The sequence below is a fragment of the Heptranchias perlo genome, unplaced genomic scaffold, assembly GCF_035084215.1.
Source record: "Heptranchias perlo isolate sHepPer1 unplaced genomic scaffold, sHepPer1.hap1 HAP1_SCAFFOLD_117, whole genome shotgun sequence".
NCBI classification, from domain to species: Eukaryota; Metazoa; Chordata; class Chondrichthyes; order Hexanchiformes; family Hexanchidae; genus Heptranchias; species Heptranchias perlo.
In genome coordinates, this window is record NW_027138396.1 from 33,836 (window position 1) to 48,933 (window position 15,098).

At 43.3% G+C, this 15,098-nt stretch overlaps 1 protein-coding gene across 1 annotated transcript; it reads right to left on the minus strand.

The window, feature by feature from the left end:
• Positions 1-8,351: 8,351 nt before the first annotated feature.
• LOC137307992 (mucin-2-like) lies at positions 8,352-14,806 on the minus strand. Its single transcript, XM_067976961.1, has 2 exons — positions 14,707-14,806; positions 8,352-14,599 (listed from the first exon to the last, which is right to left on the minus strand). Exons 1-2 carry the CDS (start codon positions 14,804-14,806, stop codon positions 8,352-8,354), a joined length of 6,348 nt encoding a protein of 2,115 aa, XP_067833062.1.
• Positions 14,807-15,098: the final 292 nt, after the last annotated feature.

The window sequence follows — 15,098 nt, forward strand, 5'->3', positions numbered from 1 at the left end:
TTTAAGGAGTTTACTCCTTTAAATTTAGAGAATGTTAACTGCACTAGGGACCTTGATTCACTAAAAAGTAAACGCTACTTCCTATAAGACCTGCAGACCTTCCCTTTCCTTTTACTTTAGTTACTGTAGATAAGTCGAAATACTCACCTGAACCTACTCACCAATCAGGTGCCTCCCCTGTGTCGCGTCCCGATCTGATTCCTGACGTCACTTCGAACTCCGTCGCAGCTCCGCTCGGCTCGGCTCCTCTCAGCTGTTCTCAGCGCTCTGAAATCCCGCCTTTTATCGGACGCTCCCTCCGCTCGGCTCGGCTCCTCTCAGCTGTTCTCAGCGCTCTGAAATCCCGCCTTTTATCGGACGCTCCCTCCGCTCGGCTCGGCTCCTCTCCCACAATGCCCCTCCGCCGGATGTTGTAGTGGTGGAAAGACACAGAGAATCCTCTCCAAAATGTTGAATGCTGTGTTGCAAAGTCTATACTTTTTTCCTGGGCGATAAGGAAGGATGGCTAATTGATTTTCCTCATCTGCATATTGCTGGGGAACATGGAGTAGTGGAGCTGGTTAGGACAATGCTGAGGGGTGTATAGAAAATTGTGTAGGAAAGGAGTGACTTGGGACCACTGAGATCTAGATTAGCTGAAATTTATGAACGGTGACGGTGACGAGTGACAAGTAACGTGATTGATTATTAAGGTGATGAAGGTGCAGAGAAGGATGGATAAGGGTTTCAGAAGCAATAGAAATACCAATTGGGATAACAGAAAATACAGGACTGGAAAAGGCTCTGCAGTCCATAGAGCTACTCCTAAAAACTAATATTCCTCAAACAACTACGGACTCAAATATCTATCCAATTTTCCTGTGCATTTTTCCACAATACATTTGCTAAGGCATGATGTATATAGATTATATATAGGCCATTATAACTGTCATGACCATTTACTCACGGCTCTTGGAGGGTGGAGGGCTGAGCAACCTTCTGGTGGTGCTGTTGTTGGTGTGGATGTCTGTGTGGTTGGTAGAGAGAATGTGGTGCTTTCACATGGTTCCATGTGCTTCACAATTTTACAGTTATTAGAACAGAATGCATAAAAACACCAGCCTGCTTTGTCTGTGGAATTGTATACCACCTCCCCTGGAAAGAAATGCAAATGGAAATCTTGAAAAAGGCAACAACAGTAAATTTTGAATTGTTACATTAATTCACTATTCAGTTAAAAGATACATTGTCACATGTTGCATTTTACATGTTGCATTAATGGATTTTAGGTTGCAGGTTTGCTCCCAGAATTTCACAAACAGCAAGTTGCAAATTTCACCTCTGCTGTCTGTGAAGTGCTTCTCTCCCCACCTTGAGAAGAGAGAGAAGATTGGCAGTACAGTAACTGGGGCCAATAGTGGACCTTCCCGAGATGTCATCATGTGAGAAAGGAGGTACAGAGGTTGAACAGACTGCCTTCCTGGGTCAGAAAGTGTGGACAGTGGAGTGTGAAATGTAAAGAAGTGATAAAAATAAAAGCTACAAAAATAAAACAATTCATGAACAGAAAACAGATTCACATTAATTCCAAAATAATTTGCTGATACACCCAGTGTTGGCTTCAGAAGTTAAATGTTCAAGAACTTCTCTCTTTGGAGATGGAGTACATCCAGATCAGCCACAGGAGGATTTATTTCACCCAGCACAATACAGCCTCAATGGATATTAATAGCCCAAAAGAAGACAATACTGGGAAAGATGGCTTCAATCTGGTACTTAAAATATGCAAATTTCATAGGGTGAAAAACTCGCGATAGCTCTACAAAGCTCTGTCTCTCCTATTTATAATTTCGACATAAATAGCGCTGTTCAACTCTAACATACCTGGAGGGTTTTAATAACTGATACACTTAACAGGTGAGCTCCCTTTGACATTCAATGACATTACCGTCGCTAAATCCAAGGGTATACGATATTTCGGAAGGACAGGCAAAAAGGAAAAGGAGGTGGGGTGGATTGTTAGTAAAGGATGGAATCAGAGCAATAGTGAGAAAGGATATTGGCTCAGAAAATCAAGATGTAGAATCAGTCTGGGTGGAGTTAAGAAGCACCAAGGGCCAGAAAACACTGATGGGAGTTGTCTATAGGCCTCCAAACAGTAGTGGTAATGTAGGGGATGGCATCAAACAGGAAATTAGAGATGCATGTAACAAGAGTACTACAGTAATCCTGGGTGACTTTAATCTACATATAGACTGGCCAAACCAAATTAGCAATAATACAGTGGAGTGTGTATGAGATGGTTTTTTAGACCAGTACATTGAGGAGCCAACCAGGGAACAGGCCATCCTAGATTGGGTATTGTGCAATGAGAAGGGGTTAATTAATAATCTTGTTGTGCGTGGTCCTTTCGGGAAGAGTGACCATAACATGATAGAATTCTTCATTAAGATGGAAAGTGAAGTAGTCCAATCCGAACCGAGGGTCCTAAATCTAAACAAAGGAAACTACGAAGGTATGAGGAGTGAGTTGGCTATGATAGATTGGGAAGCTTCATTAAAAGGCATGATGGTGGATAGGCAATGGCTAACATTTAAGGAACGAATGCATGAATTGCAACAATTATATATTCCTTTCTGGTGCAAAAACACAAAAGGAACAGTGGCCCAACCATGGCTAACAAAAGAAATTAAGGATAGTATTAGATCCAAAGAGGAGTCATATAAAGTTGACAGAAAAAGTAGCAAGCCTGAGGATTGGGAGCAGTTTCGAATTCAGCAAAGAAGGACCAAGAGATTGATTAAGGGGGGAGAGATAGAGTATGAGAATAAACTTGCAAGGAACATAAAAGTGGACTGTAAAAACTTCTACTTCTAAAAGTAAGTTGAAAGAAAAAGATTAGTGATTACAGTCAGAAACGGGAGAATTTATAATGGGGAACAGAGAAATGGCAGAGCAATTAAACAAATACTTTGGTTCTGTCTTCACGGAAGAGGACACAAATAACTTTCCAGAAATGCTAGGGAACCAAGGGACTAGTGAGAAGGAGGAATTAAAGGAAATTAGTATTAATGAAAAAATAGTGCTGGAGAAATTAATGGGACTGAAAGCCGATAAATCCCAGGGCCTGATAATCTGCATCCCAGAGTACTAAAAGAGGTAACCATGGAAATAGTGGATGCATTAGTTGTCATCTTCCAAAATTTTATAGATTATGGAACAGTTCCTGCAGATTGGAGGGTGGCAAATATAACCACACTATTTAAAAAAGGAGGGAGAGAGAAAACAGGGAACTACAGACCGGTTAGCCTAACATCAGTAGCAGGGAAAATGCGAGAGTCTATTATAAAGGATGTGATTACTGGACACTTAGAAAATATCAACGGGATTAGACAAAGTCAACATGGATTTAAGAAAGGGAAATCATGTTTGAAAACCTACTGGAGTTTTTTGAGGATGTAACTGATAGAATAGATAAGGGAGAACCAGTGGATGTGGTGTATTTGGATTTTCAGAAGGCCTTTGATAAAGTCCCACATAAGAGGTTAGTGTGTAAAATTAAAACACATGGGATTGGGGGTAATATACTGGCATGGATTGAAAATTGGTTAACAGACAGAGAGTAGGAATAAACGGGTCTTTTTCCGGGTGGCAGGCAGTGACTAGTGGGGTATCGCAGGGATCAGTGCTTGGGCCCCAGCTATTCACAATCTATATCAATGATTTGGATGAGGGAACTAAATGTAATATTTCCAAGTTTGCAGACGACACAAAACTAGATGGGATTGTGAGTTGTGAGGAGGATGCAAAGAGGCTTCAAGGTGATTTAGACAAGTTGAGAGAGTGGATAAATACATGGCAGATGCAGTATAATGTGGATAAATGTGAAGTTATCCACTTCAGAAGGAAAAACAGAAAGGCAGAGTATTATTTAAATGGTGATAGATTGGGGAATGTTGATGTACAAAGGGACCTGGGTGTTCTTGTACACCAGTCACTGAAAGCAAACATGCAGGTGCAGCAAACAGTTAGGAAGTCAAATGGTATGTTGGCCTTCATTGCAAGACGATTTGAGTATAGGAGCAAGGATGTCTTACTGCAGTTATACAGGGCCTTGGTGAGACCACACATGGAGTATTGTGACCAGTTTTGGTTTCCTTCCCTAAGTAAGGATATACTTGTCATAGAGGGAGTGCAGCGAAGGTTCACCAGACTGATTCCTGGGATGGCAGGACTGTCGTATGAGGAGAGATTGGGTCGACTCGGCCTGTATTCACTCGAGTTTAGAAGAATGAGAGGGGATCTCATTGAAACGTATAAAATTTTAACAGGGCTAGACAGACTGGATGCAGGGAGGATGTTTCCCCTGGCTGGGGGGGGGGTCCAGAATGAGGGGTCACAGTCTCAGGATACGGGGTCCGACATTTAGGACTGAGATGAGGAGAAATTTCTTCGACCACAGAAGGCTGTGAAGGCCAAGTCACAGTATATTTTTAAGAAGGAGCTAGACAGATTTCTAGACACAAAAGGCATCAAGGGGTATGGGGAGAGAGCGGGAATATGGTATTGAGATAGAGGATCAGCCATGATCATATTGAATGGCGGAGCAGGCTCGAAGGGCCGAATGGCCTACTCCTGCTCCTATTTTCTATGTTTCTATCCCCTACCATCAACATCCTGGCCATCACTATTGACCAGAAATTCCACTGGAGCTGCCATATAAATGCCATGGCTATGAGAGCAGGTCAGAGGCTGGGTATTCTGCAGCAGGTGGCTCACCTCCTGACTCCCCAAAGCCTTTCCACCACCTAAAGGCTGCACTTTCCACTTGCCTGGATGAGTGCAGCTCCAACAACACTCAAGAAGCTCAACACCATCCAGGACAAAGCAGCCCGCTTGATTGGCACCCCATCCACCACCCTAAACATTCACTCCCTTCACCACCGGCGCACTGTGGCTGCAGTGTTTACCATCCACAGGATGCACTGCAGCAACTCGCCAAGGCTTCTTCGACAGCAACTCCCAAACCCGCGACCTCTACTACCTAGAAGGACAAGAGCAGCAGGTACATGGGAACAACACCACCTGCACGTTCCCCTCCAAGTCACAAACCATCCCGACTTGGAAATATATCGCCGTTCCTTCATCGTCGCTGGGTCAAAATCCTGGAACTCCCTAACAGCATTGTGGGAGAACCTTCACCACACGGACTGCAGTGGTTCAAGAAGGCGGCTCACCACCACCTTCTCAAGGGCAATTAGGAATGGGCAATAAATGCTGGCCTCGCCAGCGACGCCCACATCCCATGAATGAATAAAAAAAAGGCATGTGTTGGAGCATCTCCACTTTTCTGGATGGGTGTAGCTGCAACAACACTCAAGAAGCTTGACACCATCCAGGACAAAGCAGCCCGCTTGATCAGCAGCCCATTCACCACCTTTCACATCCTTTTGATTGGGTTTCTGCCTCCTTTAGATTGCAGACAAAGGAATGTCCGAGGTGGCCAATAAGCATTGGCCCGCTTGTACTGGCAGTAATAATTTCGAGACCATGCAGACTTTCTTTTGAGTTGTGTGCTCTCAGTTTTCCTCAACGTACAAGTTTCAAATCCCACCTGTGTTGACAAGTGGCCCTCGTTAAATTGCCCCACCATACTGTGGATTTCCATTAAAGTTACAGGAGCAACTCTTGCATAGATCTCAAGACATAGCGTGAAAATGTGAGATGTCAGGACAACGCAGCAGGTGACTGACATACTGGGTAAATGGTGTGGTACAGAGGAACCATAAAAACAAAACATAAAAATAAGCAAAAAGCAGAATAATTCAGCGGCCCAGACTGAAACTGATGTCATCCTTGTACAATCAAAATAATTTCTCTGCCCAGTCGAACACATGGAGAGGTTGAATGTCACAACAAGCTACAGCTGTTTGTGTGAGGTGAGTGAATGAAGCAGAGGGCTGAAGATGCTGAATGTTGTCTAATTTACAAAATGTGTTCTGAAGAGGTGAGCCCCTGATTTCGAGTGCAGTGTGGGGGTGCAGGGCTGGCGGGAAGGGCACGTGACAGTGCCGGCGTGAGTCTTGGCCCATTTTAACTCCCAGGCAACATTATCACATCGGAGGATGGACTCCTGCCCAAACCAGGTGGGAATCACTCAGTGGCCGGCGGACAGGAGTGGGATTTTGAGCAGTGGGAGGCCGCTGCCGGGGACATAATGTATTGTTGGCCGGCACTAAGGTACGTGGTCGGGTGAGGTCCGGAGGGGATCACGGTCAGGGGAAGGGGAGGGAAATCCAGGGCAGGAGAGGCCCAAGGTTTCTGTGTGAGGCCTGGAGGAGTACGCTCTTCCTGGTCCATAAGGAAACCTTCAAAAAAAATTAAAAATTCAAACTTTCCTGGGCATCTTCTGGCCATGCTACTGCTTGCCGCCAGATTTCATTGGCAGGTCTGGCACTGTGCGCGACCCGGGGTCAAAACTAAGTCCAAGTCCGAATAATGTCATCGCACCATGACTTTTACATTTTAATGAAGCCCCGACCTGCCTGTCGCGGATTCCTTTCCTGACACCAAAATCAGCACCGTTAAAATGGTGGCTGGCGTGAACACATCAGGAACACGGCGGGAATCAGCCGACCGCCATTTTAACCAACTGCCTCCCCCACTCCCGCAGGAACAGCAGGGTTAAAGTCAGCCCAGTTTTCTTTTTGATGCAGCGGATTTTTAAAAAATGTGTTCTTGTGGATGATGCATTGATTGTTTGTCCTTGAGATGGTGGTGCTGGGCCTTCTCCTTGAAATGCTGCAGTACTTGAGGTGACAGTGTGCCCACAAATGTGTTATGCAATGAATTCTGTATTTTGATCGAGCGATGATGAAGGAGCTATGGTGTTTTTCTATGTCAAGCTGGTGTGTGAATTGGAGGGGAGCTTGGTGATGATGGTATTCCCACTAAATTGCTGATCTTGTCCTTCCCAGTGGTAAATGTCACGTGTTGGGATGTGCTGTCAATGCAAGCTTGGAAAATTGCTGCAGTGCATCCTGTAGACAGTACAAACTGCAGCCGCAGTGTCCTGGCGATGAGGAAGGTGGATATCGGGCCAGACTTTACTGTGAGCTGTTCATTAGACTTGCATTTGCCCATAGACTTTCCACAAGCTTTTTGCACAGCAAGTTCCTGTCAGTGGGAGACAGAAACAGTGCAGTGCCCTCCACAGAGCATCTGGGAACTGTGTGAACAGGGCAAGCAACCGTGTATCAATTAACCAATCTGATTGAAGAATCGTTAATGAGCAATGCAGAGTCTGAACCAGGAAGTATAAGTTAGAAGAGTGAATTCAATGTCAAATCAGGTACAGAAAGCGAAAGAAAGAGAGGGAAAGAAAGATTGGATGAAGAGAGAGATAAAAGAAAGGGAAAGAAAAAGAAAAAAAAAATAACATTTTAAAAATAATCTCCAACAACAATTAAAAGCTGAAGGAATGAGACTCCAGACTTGTAAAAGTTAATTTTCCATACCAGAGAGGTTGTTTGGCAGTAATGAAGACTTACCACACTGTTAAAAAGGATACTTAGACTGGAATGGACAAGCCCTAACTTTATGTGGTGAGTTTAGTCCTTATCTACCACTTCAGTACAGGAATTTCACGCCATTCAATACATTTGAATGGGGAACCAGATGCCGAGATGCCGTTTTTGCGCAACTTATGGCGGAATGGCACATCTTGGACAGCAAGTTGACAGCCCAAGCCTGGATATGGTCCAGGTCCTGCTGTAAGCTTGACTGGGCTGTTCTGTAATCGGCGGAGTACTGAACGGAGCTGAACAGTCTAGAATCATCATCAAATGGTCCCAATCTTGACATAATGACAAATGATGAATCAGCTGATTGGGTCAAGGATACTGTCCTGAGGATCTCTGGCATTGATATCCTGGGCTGTGATGATTGGCCTCTGACAACCATGACCATCTCATGCATCTTCCAGGAGGCTTTTCTCATTGACCTCAGTTTTCCTGAGGCTCTTTGATGTCAAAGGCAGCTACTCTCACTTCTCTTTTGGCATTCAGCTCTTGTGTTCCTGTCTAGGTAAAGGCTGTGATGAGGCTGAGCTGTTCTGAGTGAAACAAAATTAGTGCAGGTGTGCAGGCTATTGTTTAGTAGGTGTCACTTGATTAGTTCTTCCATCGCTATGTTGATGATAGGAAGGAGGCAGCTGGGTTAATAATTGGCCAGGTTAGATTTTTCCTGCTTTTTTATGGATAGGACATACCTGGGCAATTTTCCATATCGTTGGGCAGATGCCTGCAAAATAGTTGTAATGGGATAACTTGGCTAAACTGTGTAAACGATTTGATGTCGCAAAAATGTAACGACTACCACTTACCAGGCGACAGTATTTGCCCATTTACTGTGCAGCAAAGGATAGTTGTTGTTGGTGAGGAAGGTGCTGCTGTTATTTCACTTTGTTCTGATGTGGTTTCAGTGGTTGTTGTAGTTGTTGTGCTTAATGTAGTGCTTGGAGTTGTTGTTACCGTGCTAGTCTTCAATGGTGTTGTCTCAGCAGTAGTTGTAGCAGTGACAGGGACTGTTTTAGTTGGAATAGAAGTTGTGGGGGTGACTGTTGTTGGTGAAGGAGTAGTCGATGTTATTTCACTTTGTGCTGAGGCAGTTTCAGTGGTTGTTGCAGTTGTTGTGCTCAGTGTAGTGTTTGGAGTTGTTGTTGCCTTGCTAGTCTTCACTGAAGCTGTTCCAGTAGACGTTGGTTTACTGGGATTACTAAACCAGTTAATAGTAAAAGTTACACTGGTGACACTTGTTGGTGAGGGAGTAGTTGATGTTTGACTTTGTTCTAACGTAGTTTCAGTTGAAGCAGCAATTGAAGTGGTTGAGGTCATTGTTGGAGCAGTGAGAGAGACTGTTTTAGTTGGAATAGAAGTTGTGGAGTTAACTGTTGTGGGAGAGGAATCGGTTGATGTGGTTTCATTTTGTTCTGAGATGGTTCCAGTGGTTGTTGCAGTTGTTGTGCTCAGGATAGTGTTTGGAGTTGTTGTTGCCTTTCTCGTCTTCAATAGTGCTGTCTCAGAAGTAGTTGTATCAGTGATAGAGGTTGGTTTACCGGGATTAGTAAACCAGTTCATAGTAAACGTTACTCCAGTGCCTCTTGTTGGTGAGGGAATAGTCGATGTTGTTTGGCTTTGTTCTGATGTAGTTTCAGTGGTTGTTGTAGTTGTTGTGCTCAGTGTCTTGTTTGGAGTTGTTCTTTCCTTTCTAGTCTTCAATGATGTTGTCTCAGCAGTAGTTGCAGAAGTGACAGAGACTGTTTCATTTGGAATAGAAGTTGTTGCGGTGAGTGTTTTTGTTGGTGAGGGAGCAGTCGATGTTGTTTGGCTTCGGTCTGATGCAGTTTCAGTTGCAACAGCAGTTGTTGTGCTCAGTATTCTCTTTGGAGTTGTTGTTGCCTTGCTGGTCTTCAATGATTCTGTCTCAGTAGTAGTTGTATCAGTGACAGAGGTTGGTTTACTGGGATTAGTAAACCAGTTAATAGTAAACGGTACTCTGGTGCCACTTGGTGAGGGAGTAGTCGATGTTGTTTGACTTTGTTCTGGTGTAGTTTTAGTTGCGGCAGCATTTGAAGTGGTTGAGGTTGTTGTTCGAGCAGTGAGAGGGACTGTTTTAGTTGGAATAGTAGTTGTGGGGGTGACTGTTGGTTGTGAGGGAGTAGTCGATGTTGTTTGGGTTTGTTCTGATGTAGTTTCAGTGGTTGTTGCAGTTGTTGTGCTTAGTGTAGTTGGAGTTGAATTTTCCGTGCTGGTTTTCAATGATGTTGTCTCAGTTGTAGTTATAGAAGTGACAGAAACTCTTTCAGTTGGTATCGACATCCTGGCGGTGACTGATTTTGTTGGTGAGGGAATAGTTGATGTTTGACTTTGTTCTGAAGTAGTTTCTGTTGCAGCAGCATTTGAAGTGGTTGAGATCATTGTTGGAGCAGTGAAAGAGACTGTTTTAGTTGGAATAACAGTTCTGGAGGTACGTGTAGTGGGAGAGGAAGTGGTTGATGTGGTTCCATTTTGTTCTGGGATAGTTTCAGTGGTTGTTGCAGTTGTTGTGCTCAATATAGTGTTTGGAGTTGCTGTTATTGTGCTAGTCTTCAATGATTCTGTCTCAGTAGTAATTGTATCAGTGACATAGGTTGGTTTACTGGGATTAGTAAACCAGTTAATAGTAAACGTTACTCTGGTGCCGCTTGTTGGTGAGGGAGTAGTCAATGTTGTTTGGCTTTGTTCTGATGTAGTTTCAGTCGCAGAAGCATTTGAAGTGGTTGAGGTCATTGTTGGAGCAGTGAGAGAGACTGTTTTAGTTGGAATGTTAGTTCTGGAGGTACGTGTTGTGGGAGAGGAAGTGGTTGATGTGGTTTCATTTTGTTCTGAGATAGTTTCAATTGTTGTTGCAGTTGTTGTGCTCAGTGTTGTAGTTGGAGTTGTTGTTGTCTTGCTTGTCTTCACTGATTCTGTCTCAGTGATAGTTGTATCAGTGATAGAGGTTGGTTTACTGGGATGAGTAAACCAGTTCATAGTAAACGTTACTCCAGTGCCTCTTGTTGGTGAGGGAGTAGTCGATGTTGTTTGGCTTTGTTCTGATGGAGTTTCAGTGGTTGTTGCAGTTGTTGTGCTTAGTGTCTTGTTTGGAGTTGTTCTTTCCTTTCTAGTCTTCAATGATGTTGTCTCAGCAGTAGTTGCAGAAGTGACAGAGACTGTTTCATTTGGAATAGAAGTTGTTGCGGTGAGTGTTTTTGTTGGTGAGGGAGCAGTCGATGTTGTTTGGCTTCGGTCTGATGTAGTTTCAGTTGTGGCAGCAGTTGTTGTGCTCAGTATTCTCTTTGGAGTTGTTGTTGCCTTGCTGGTCTTCAATGATTCTGTCTCAGTGGTAGTTATATCAGTAACAGAGGTTGGTTTACTGGGATTAGTAAACCTGTTAACAGAAAACGTTACTCCAGTGCCTCTTGTTGGTGAGGGAGTAGTCGATGTTGTTTGACTTTGTTCTGATGTAGTTTCAGTGGTTGTTGCAGTTGTTGTGCTTAGTATAGTTGGAGTTGAATTTTCCGTGCTAGTTTTCAATGATGTTGTCTCAGTTGTAGTTATAGAAGTGACAGAGACTGTTTCAGTTGGTATGGACGTCATGCCGGTGAGTGTTTTGGTTGGTGAGGAAGTAGCCAATGTTGTTTGGCTTTGTTCTGAAGTAGTTTCAGTTGAAATGGCAGCATTTGAAGTGGTTGAGGTCGTTGTTGGAGCAGTGAGAGAGACTGTTTTAGTTGGAATAGAAGTTGTGGATGTAACCATTGTGGGAGAGGAAGTGGTTGATGTGGTTTCATTTTGTTCTGAGCTAGTTTCAGTGTTTGTTGTAGTTGTTGTGCTCAGTATAGTGTTTGGATTTGCTGTTATTGCGCTTGTCTTCACTGATGTTGTCTCAGCAGTAGTTGTATCAGTGATAGAGGTTGGTTTACCGGGATTAGTAAACCAGTTCATAGTAAACATTACTCCAGTGCCTCTTGTTGGTGAGGAAGTATTCAATGTTGTTTGACTTTGTTCTGATGTAGTTTCAGTGGTTGTTGCAGTTGTTGTGCTCAGTGTAGTTGGAGTTGAATTTTCCGTGCTAGTCTTCAATGATGTTGTCTCAGTTGTAGTTATAGAAGTGACAGAGACTGTTTCAGTTGGTATGGATGTTGTGGCGGTGACTGATTTCGTTGGTGAGGGAGTAGTTGATGTTTGGCCTTGTTCTGGTGTAGTTTTAGTTGCGGCAGCATTTGAAGTGGTTGAGGTCGTTTTTGGAGCAGTGAAAGAGACTGTTTTAGTTGGAATAGTAGTTGTGGGGGTGACTGTTGGTTGTGAGGGAGTAGTCGATGTTGTTTGACTTTGTTCTGATGTAGTTTCAGTGGTTGTTGTAGTTGTTGTGCTCAGTGTCGTGTTTGGAGTTGTTCTTTCCTTTCTAGTCTTCAATGATGTTGTCTCAGCAGTAGTTGCAGAAGTGACAGAGACTGTTTCATTTGGAATAGAAGTTGTTGCGGTGAGTGTTTTTGTTGGTGAGGGAGCAGTCGATGTTGTTTGGCTTCGGTCTGATGTAGTTTCAGTTGTGGCAGCAGTTGTTGTGCTCAGTATTCTCTTTGGAGTTGTTGTTGCCTTGCTGGTCTTCAATGATTCTGTCTCAGTGGTAGTTATATCAGTAACAGAGGTTGGTTTACTGGGATTAGTAAACCAGTTAATAGTAAACGTTACTCTGGTGCTGCTTGTTGGAGAGGGAGTAGTCGATGTTGTTTGACTTTGTTCTGGTGTAGTTTCAGTTGCGGCAGCATTTGAAGTGGTTGAGGTCGTTGTTGGAGCAGTGAGAGGGACTGTTTTAGTTGGAATGTTAGTTGTGGAGTTAACTGTTGGTGGTGAGGTCGTAGTCGATGTTGTTTGGCTTCGGTCTAATATTGTTGAGGTCATTGTTGTATCCGTGACATAGACTGTTTTCGTTGGAATAGTAGTTCTGGAGGTACCTGTTGTGGGAGAGAAAGTGGTTGATGTGGTTCCATTTTGTTCTGAGATGGTTCCAGTGTTTGTTGTAGTTGTGCTCAGGATAGTGTTTGGAGTTGCTGTTATTGTGCTAGTCTTCAATTGTGCTTTCTCGGTGATAGTTGTATCAGTAACCGAGGTTGACTTACTGGGATTAGTAAACCAGTTAATAGTAAACGTTACTCCAGTGCCTCTTGTTGGTGAGGAAGTATTCGATGTTGTTTGACTTTGTTCTGATGTAGTTTCAGTGGTTGTTGCAGTTGTTGTGCTCAGTGTAGTTGGAGTTGAATTTTCCGTGCTAGTCTTCAATGATGTTGTCTCAGTTGTAGTTATAGAAGTGACAGAGACTGTTTCAGTTGGTATGGATGTTGTGGCGGTGACTGATTTCGTTGGTGAGGGAGTAGTTGATGTTTGGCCTTGTTCTGATGCAGTTTTAGTTGCGGCAGCATTTGAAGTGGTTGAGGTCATTTTTGGAGCAGTGAAAGAGACTGTTTTAGTTGGAATAGTAGTTGTGGGGGTGACTGTTGGTTGTGAGGGAGTAGTCGATGTTGTTTGACTTTGTTCTGATGTAGTTTCAGTGGTTGTTGTAGTTGTTGTGCTCAGTGTCGTGTTTGGAGTTGTTCTTTCCTTTCTAGTCTTCAATGATGTTGTCTCAGCAGTAGTTGCAGAAGTGACAGAGACTGTTTCATTTGGAATAGAAGTTGTTGCGGTGAGTGTTTTTGTTGGTGAGGGAGCAGTCGATGTTGTTTGGCTTTGTTCTGATGTAGTTTCAGTCACGGGAGCAATTGAAGTGGTTGAGGTCGTTGTTGGAGCGGTAAGAGAGACTGTTTTAGTTGGAATAATAGTTGTTGGGGTAACTGTTGTGGGAGAGGAATTGGTTGATGTGGTTTCATTTTGTTCTGAGCTAGTTTCAGTAATTTTTGCAGTTGTTGTGCTCAGTATAGTGTTTGGAGTTGTTGTTTCTGTACTTGTTTGCACTGATGTTGTCTCAGTAGTAGTTGTATCAGTGATAGAGGTTGGTTTACTGGGATTAGTAAACCAGTTAATAGTAAACGGTACTCTGGTGCCTCTTGTTGGTGAGGGAGAAGTCGATGTTGTTTGACTTTGTTCTGATGTAGTTTCAATTGCAGAAGCAATTGAAGTGGTTGAGGTCATTTTTGGAGCAGTGAGAGAGACTGTTTTAGTTGGAATAGTAGTTGTGGGGGTGACTGTTGGTTGTGAGGGAGTAGTCGATGTTGTTTGGCTTTTTTCTGAGATAGTTTCAGTGGTTGTTGCAGTTGTTGTGCTCAGTGTCGTGTTTGGAGTTGTTGTTGCCTTGCTGGTCTTCACTGATTCTGCCTCAGCAGTAGTTTTATCAGTAATAGAGGTTGGTTTACTGGGATTGGTAAACCAGTGAATAGTAAACGTTTCTCTGGTGCCACTTGTTGGTGAGGGAGCAGCTGGTGTTGTTTGGCTTCGTTCTGACTGAACTTCAGTGGTTGTTGCAGTTGTTGTGCTCAGTATAGTGCTTGGAGTTGTTGTTACTGTGCTAGTCTTCAATGGTGTTGTCTCAGCAGTAGTTGTAGCAGTGACAGAGACTGTTTTAGTTGGAATAGTAGTTGTGGAGGAGACTGTTGTTGGTGAGAAAGTAGTTGATGTTGTTTGGCTTCGTTCTGACGTAGTTTCAGTGGTTGTTGCAGTTGTTGTGCTCAGTGTGATGGATGGAGTTGTTGCTGCCTTGCTAGTCTCAAGAGTAGTTGTAGCAGTGAGAGAGACTGTTTCAGTTGAACTAGAAGTTGTGGCGGTGACTGCTGTTGTTGGTGAGGAAGAAGTCAGTGTTATTTTACTTTGTTTTGTTGTACTTTCAGTTGTGGTAGAAATTGAAGTGCTAGATGTCGTGGTTGCAATTGTTGTTTCGAAGGCTAATGTTGTACTGGGGACTGTGGACGTCTTAGGAGTGCATGGGTAGACTTTTCTGCTTATTGTTCCATTCACACCGCATGTTGCTTTGATGCACCCTCCAATGCCATCCATCGTGTGGTAGATAACGTCACCTTCATGGAAGGTTTTCCCATCATAAACGCAGGTGCACTCTGAGAAGGAAAAATAATAACAATGACATCAACAATATTCGATCAAATAACTTATTTAGAAAAGAATTAAATATCTAAGAAGAGTACATGATGCAGAATGAACCTACCTGATTTGTCATAGATGCAATGTGCTTCGCTGTTTATACACTTGCTAAAAAAATTAACACAGAATATCAGTGACTCATTTTCACTTTCCTTGGAGTACATTAGTTTAATAACATACAATAAATCAACAACAACAACTTGCATTTGTATAGCACCTTTAACGTAGTAAAACGTCCCAAGATGCTTCACAGGAGCAATGATCAAACAAAATTTGACACTGAGCCACATAAGCAGGTATTAGGACAGGTAACCAAAAGCTTGGTCAAAGAGATGGGTTTTAAGAAGCATCTTAAAGGAAGAAAGAGAGGTAGAGAAACCACCTGCTCGGTGAAATCACATCCCACCACCACAGAGAAACCACCTGCTCGGTGACATCACATCCCACCGTCACAGA

Coding starts and splice junctions, on each gene's coding strand:
- LOC137307992 (XM_067976961.1), bottom strand. CDS start 14,806: ATGTACTCCAAGGAAAGTGAAAATGAGTCACTGATATTCTGTGTTAAT. Junction 14,600..14,706: donor TTGCATCTATGACAAATCAG/GTAGGTTCATTC, acceptor TTTCCTTCTCAG/AGTGCACCTGCGTTTATGAT.